This window comes from Syngnathus typhle, linkage group LG1 (assembly GCF_033458585.1).
Source record: "Syngnathus typhle isolate RoL2023-S1 ecotype Sweden linkage group LG1, RoL_Styp_1.0, whole genome shotgun sequence".
Classification (NCBI taxonomy): Eukaryota; Metazoa; Chordata; class Actinopteri; order Syngnathiformes; family Syngnathidae; genus Syngnathus; species Syngnathus typhle.
In genome coordinates, this window is record NC_083738.1 from 13738326 (window position 1) to 13745023 (window position 6698).

A 6698-nucleotide genomic window follows, 5' to 3' on the forward strand; every position below is an offset into this window, starting at 1 on the left:
TGCCTGACTCGCATGCAGGCAGCAAGTTCAGTTTCCACTTTGTGAATTTGAAATGGGAATGTTGTCTGTCTCTTAACGTGCCCTGTGGTTGACAGGAAACCAGTCTGGAGTAAAGTCTGCCTCATGCCTGATGTCAGAAGTCGCCAGCTCCTTGTGTGTTCGAAAAGTAATATATCATTGCACGCACAAAATCTATTTAGTTTGATATATAACCACAAGTACTCCTGTTTGAGTGGGAAAAAGTTGACTCCGTTTCTCTCCCCTCTTCTATTGTATTATTACTTTGCTAGCGACAAAGCAAGATGTCGATGTTTGGCGGGCATCTCTTGCCTGAGGCAGCTCCATGATGACTATCTGTTCATGTGCGTTTACTGACTTGGCTGAAGGTAGAATAGGCAGACATTACTTAGAGCCAACAGGCTGTATTGGAAGTGTCTGCTTGCATGCACGTTCCTATTTCGATTTATTTCTCATTTTTCTATCCCGTCTCATGTCTACTTAAGGTTAAACATTATTCTGTCACATAACACTGTGACCCCAAAGAGAAGGGTAGGCAGTGAACAAAAATGAATGGAAGTTTTTTTTTTTCTTTTTTTTAAAGCAACAATCTCACCCTTTTTCTTCCAATACTATAAAAGGGGTGTTTTTGAAAGGGTCATCTGGAACATTATGTTTCCTGTGTTTGTGCAAAATTGAAGTCAAACATTCTTATTCCAAAATAGACTTTCATTTATAATTTCCAGAAGGTGTCAACTGGCCTTTTCGAGATGGATTGCTGCCCATGGAGCAGTAATGCATTGCTGAAATTTGTAACTCATATTTCAAGATTGACTGATTTCTGAGTTGAGAATGCTTCATTTGTTACCACTGATGACAGTCAAACACATTAACGCTGTTCTAAAGTTTGTTGATGAACTCAGTTCTGTCTATTCATCACAGTGAAACTGCTTGTCACTTGAAAAGGAAGGAACCAAAACTGCAAAGAAGGAAGCAGACATCTTGCACATCTGTTTGGCCTGCAGAACTGTATGTGTGAGCACATCATGGACCCCATCATGTGACGTGGAAACTTGTCAAATCTGCAACCTCTCTGTGATCCAGTTTGATGCCCAGCAGCAGGTGAATGAAGTTCCTCAGCTGACGTTACCATGACTTATTTTGTTCGTAGATACTTCCATTTGTTTTGCATCCTCTGCCTTCTTCTAGGTAAGAGAGTTGAAAGGTTCGTCAGTATTGGTGTGTATTGGTGTTTCAATGTCTTTTTTTTTGCCTTTGCAGAGTGCAGAGTATACTGCTTGGAGGTTCAAGTCGGGGCAGAGGTTACCTTGACGTGCAAGTACGATGCTCGCTATTATGGCAAACTGTCAGTGTGCTGGGGTCGAGGGCCAATCCCTAACAGGGGCTGTGCCAACGAAGTCATCAAGACGGACGGAACATTGGTAACCAGCAGACTATCCGAGCGCTACTTACTCATGGGTAACATTGTGGAGGGCGACGTGTCGCTGACAATCAGACAGCTTGTGGAGAGCGACTCGGGTGTGTACGGCTGCCGTGTGGAAATCCCAGGCTGGTTCAATGACCGCAAACATCAGATGACCTTGACGGTGGTACCAGGTGAGACCCAGGACTGTATTTTGTATTGTGAGGTGAGGTGGCAAAAGTACTCACGCGCTATATAAATAATATACAGTTACTTGTGTATAAAAAGATTCTGATACAAGCACAAAGGTACTGTTCTAGTCAAAGTCGTTGTTCAAGTTACATTTATTTATATAAACCTTGATCAAAAAAAAAATCTCAAAGGGCTTCGCATGTTACAAACATCAATGACATCATCTGGTTTTAACATCACGGACGGGCAAGAAAAAACTCAAAGAAAACCTATAGCCACATATGAAATACACAATGTTTTAACTCCTTTACTCAAGTAAAAAAAATATTAAAAAGTACTGACAGATTTAAGTACAGAAAATAAACATATTATAAATATTTTGTATGATATGATGTGTAGGCCACAGATAAGTGTTTTCAATTTTAGGGAGTAAAAATAAAACATAGAAAATTCATTATTACAGTAAAGATGAAGGAACATGTACAATGATTAAGTATTTGTCCTCAGTTTTTTCCCAACGTTGACTTCCCAACCATGCTTGAGGAGCACTTTGGTCAAAGAAACTCTCAGGAAACGTGTGCACTGTGTCGCTCATCACAAGCTGAAATAACACCACCTTCATTGTGACTGCATACCTAATAGCAATTCTACCTTTTTAGCACGGCCTGATTCTCTGATGGTGGAGATGCGGGAGGTCAGGGACAGAACTGTCACCGTCCGCTGGTCTCATGTGTTTGACGGTGGAAGACCCATCACGTCCTATAGGATTGACGTCAAGAGCAAAGAGGGTACTACAAATCTCCGGAGCATATATCGAAATATTGTTAGGACAGTGTCTAGTTTCACATTCCCCCCTACCCTGTCAAACAGATCAATGGGATGCTGCAGTGACAACGCACATGTCAAATCCAAACCTGACCGAGGTCACTCTGGTGGACTTGCAGCCGGCTAAGAATTACAACCTTCGCATGTTTGCGATCAACAGTCAGGGCACGAGTGATACCAGCAATGTTCTCACAGTCATCACAGAGGAAGCAGGTAAAGTAAAAAATGATAAAGTAGTAATATTTTGGGTTTATTCAACGGAGATTTTCTTCAATTTTATGACCGTTATGCTTTCGTTTCTTTGCTGCTCAGCACCAGATGGCCCACCCTTAGACATGCGTCTACAAGCGTTCTCGTCTACAAGCATCAGAGTGTCTTGGAAGGTAAAGTTACTTTTGACAGTTTATCCAAGACCATATTAAAATCCCTCAAGAAAAAATGGTGGTTTTATGTCAAGAAAAAAAAAATCAACCAGGTTATTTAGAGTGGTACAATCACTCATCACTATTTTTAAATGACAAACCAGTCTCTGTTCTTTATGTTTTAGTACTTTTAAAAAAATATTTATTTGCTTATTTTATTCTTTGAGAATGTTCACATTGTTAGTTGATAATGTGATTGATTTATCGTCAACAAAATGAAACTACCTGTTTTGAAAGTATATACATACATTTTGGGGGTTACAAAATCACGTGTTGGTTTAACTTTCTTACTTTTTGTTCTAGTTGTCATCATTTATAAATAAAATATTTAATCAAAAATAAACTCCTAAACATATCGTGGGATATTTTTCCATCGCTGTAACGTGCAACATGAAAGCACGATGAAAATGATAAGCCCGAGTAGCATAGATTTTTCAGGAAGGCAGTTTCACATCTTTAGCGGACATGCATTTGAGAGCAGAGACAACAGCGTAATTTTTCCCAATTTTAAAGCCTCATTTGCTAACTCATATTTGAATTGTTTTTATCAATACACTATTCCGTGTCAAATTTAGATGACATTTATTTTCACTCTGGAAGGACTTTTAACATAGAAACTTGTTAATAACAATTATGGTTGTGTTAACAATATAGCCCCCTAGAGCCGACCTGAGAAATGGAGTTATTCGAAGTTACCGCATCAGCTACAGAGAGTACGACCCTGTTGGTAGACATTTCAAATGGTGGCAGCGCCAAAGTGTCACGGCTACACGACCACAAGAGAGCCTCATACTGAGTGGATTGAGGCCTTCCACCAAGTATGGCGTCCTCATACAGGCCGAGACCAACGCAGGAATAGGACCGGCCTCCAGTGCGCCCCTATGCTCCACTTTGGCTGAGAGTGAGTTATTATAGAATTAATTCAAAGAATATAAATGTACAGCACTGTACACAAGAACGTGTGTGTGCATGTGTGTGTGTGTATTTGTTTATTTCAGCTCTCCAAACTTCCACCCAGGCAACAATCAACACACTCTTCACCAGTACATGGCCAAGGGTAGACACCACAAGATTCATCTCAGGTACAAATAACACATACTCAGATAAGAAAACAAACAAACAAACAAACATCAATTAAAAAAGAAAAAGAAAATGGCAGCACAATTTTTTCTTTGTCAACCAAAAAGGAAAATTGTAATGGTAAAGTGAATTAATCTATTCTTTTTAAAACACTATTATTAATGTAACAATTATGTCCATAGTAAATCATCTTGTATTTATGTATTGTGATGCAAAAATATCAGATGGTTAAACTTTTCAAGTAATTCCAAGCATGGCATAATTATCTTTCTTTTTTTGTGGCTCCTGCTTATTTTGTGTTCACAGATGTCACAACTCCAGATGTGTTTATTGCCAGTACAGCATGGGAACAAAGTCCTACAGGTTTTTCCTCAAGTACAGCATTTGCCGCTATGGCAGGAAATAGAATTCATGATGATCCAGAGTAATGTAACCCAAGTTAAAATATGGTTTTGGGCACCTGTGTCTTTCTCAGTACCTCCAGATCCCCCTGTTGTTGAGTTGAAGGAGGTGAGAGACAACACAGTTTCTCTCTCTTGGACTCCTGGGTATGAGGGAGACGCCCCAATTACCGGGTATTTCCTTGAGTATAAAGCATTGAATGGTAAGAAATAGTATAATCAGTAAAATGACGCAAACAATCTCAATAAAATAAATATTGACTGTTTTTGTCCATTGATTTCAAAATTGACTTCTGTTCCAACAACCACAGGCTCGTGGGATTTTAAAAAGACAGTAGTGGACTTCAGCCCAAATCAGACAGAGGCCACCATTATCGAGATGAATCCCTCCACGTACAACATCCGTATGTTTGCCAAGAGCAGTCTGGGAACGAGTAAAGCCAGCAACATCCTCACCTTCACTACTGGAGACACAGGTGACAGTGTGACATTTTCCTACAATGTTATCTAATACCCATGTGGAATAAGAGTTTCTCTTTCATAATAATAAAAAACTACCACTCCCTTTTTAGTTCGACTGAATCATGCAAAAACTGACCTCTTCCGTAGAAAGTCAATTTCGGGCCACACTGGAGCGTAACAAAAGATAGTACAATTGTGAGGGGAAATGTTAAAACCATTTACTGTATCAAAATCCTCACATGAATGTAAATGTCAAATGCAAATAGTTCCCATGACAAGTAATGTTTTTTTTAACTTTTCCGTTAATTCATAGCAACTTCAATTCCGTAATATGCTCTGTAATTTCCTTTGCGGCCTGCAGATCATCAGCAGGATGTTTTCTCCACAACCGCAACCATTAATACTCATGCCGCAGTAAGTATGACTAAGCATGTTTAATTTTTACACTGGGTGGCCATCTGGAGCATTGGGAGGTTTCCTGGTGGGCCAGACCAATGTATGGCTGTATACCAGTCCAAGTCAAATTTTTAATCATTTGTTTCTTGTCCAACTAAAACCAAGTTTAACAGCACGGCATTGCAGTGCCCTCTAGAGGACACAAATAAGTGAAGAACCGATATTTTACTTGAAACATTTGTCTTCTAGACGAGCTCTGAGGAAGGTGGAAGTGGTCACCTTGCTGCCATCGTTGTTCCACTTGTGCTGGTGTTATTGTTGATTGTTGCCTTAGTGACAACATGGTACCTGAGACGTAAGTGAGAGAGTGATGCTTCAGATCACTCAAGCTCCTTTTGCTTAACTGTCCACCATGTGTGCCCTCACAGGGATAAAAGTGAAAAAAGGCAACCTTAGCCTGTGAGTGTCTGCATCCTTGTCACTACATGCACTCCCAAAGGCAAGTTTGACTTATGCGTTCTCCTCCACAGATGGTTGAGCCGCGGAGCAATACTTTATAGAGGCTCTGAGTCCATGCAGGAGCTGTGAGACATGCTCCTTTAAACCATGTCAACATGAAATACAGTAATAGACCAAAATAGACTTTTGTCAGTGTCCGAAAAAAAATACAGGTAACACATAGTTTGTTTTTTGTTGAAATGATTTTGTCTGTTGTATAGGCTAAATAAAGTGTTAATTGTAGACTTTCAACTGCAGTGACAAAGGTATCACTGAAATATGGCATTTTATATGAAACACACAAAGAATTTTCTTGATATGCACAAAGAATTTTCTTGATATGCTTACATTTTGAAACTGCTGACTGTGAAACGTATGAGAAGGTGTCATTAAAAACTAACGCATTTGGACAGATTTTGTATGTGATCATTAGGGTCAAAGAATTACAATCATGTGCACAAATGCTTCTCGATTTAAAATGATCATTTGTAAGGTTGCGTGTCTGCCTGTTACTGACATAAACTGCTCTCTTGCTGTATCCAAGTGCCAGAAGAGGGCGTTAGGGCTCCACAATAAAGTGCGCTGCATCTCAGCCATCATCAGTGTACCATCCTCTTGAGGAGCTACTGTAGCCAAACTCGATTTCCATCCATCTGTCTAATAAATCTCTAAATTGGAGGAGAGAATTTGATACGTGGGAGATTTGGGGTAGTAGTCTGCCAGGATCACCCAATAATGAGGGAACATGGGAGTGATTGCAAGTACCGTTTTTCTGCTCTTACCACATGGCACAATATTTGTACATGACTATATTTGGAAGAAGATCGAGATTCATGGGTCAAAAAGCATCTTATATTATCCCTCCAGGACAGATACAGTTGACGATGTAAATCTGGCTTGTATAACAAAGTAAAGTAAATGTAGATTGTAGAGTGTGATTGAAATCTGTAAGATGCTGCTTCTTTTCTTTCAACCACCACAGTGCTTTTTTGCATCAACAAC

The 6698-nt window shown here is 39.7% G+C and overlaps 1 protein-coding gene across 3 annotated transcripts; it reads left to right on the top strand.

Annotated features, from left to right (window-relative positions):
• Positions 1–963: 963 nt before the first annotated feature.
• On the top strand, positions 964–6110 carry LOC133157867 (protein sidekick-2-like). 3 transcript variants are annotated; one of them, XM_061284498.1, is made up of 14 exons: positions 964–1119; positions 1279–1614; positions 2272–2400; positions 2483–2650; positions 2750–2820; positions 3514–3760; positions 3858–3941; positions 4246–4314; positions 4415–4543; positions 4652–4816; positions 5164–5216; positions 5448–5553; positions 5627–5657; positions 5729–6110. In XM_061284498.1, exons 2-14 carry the CDS (start codon positions 1473–1475, stop codon positions 5784–5786), a joined length of 1452 nt encoding a protein of 483 aa, XP_061140482.1. In that variant the 5' UTR covers positions 964–1119; positions 1279–1472; the 3' UTR covers positions 5787–6110. The 3 variants fall into 3 exon arrangements, with proteins under 3 accessions (XP_061140482.1, XP_061140466.1, XP_061140473.1); XM_061284482.1 differs by having other exon boundaries at positions 986–1206; XM_061284489.1 differs by having other exon boundaries at positions 986–1206; positions 4246–4302.
• Positions 6111–6698: the final 588 nt, after the last annotated feature.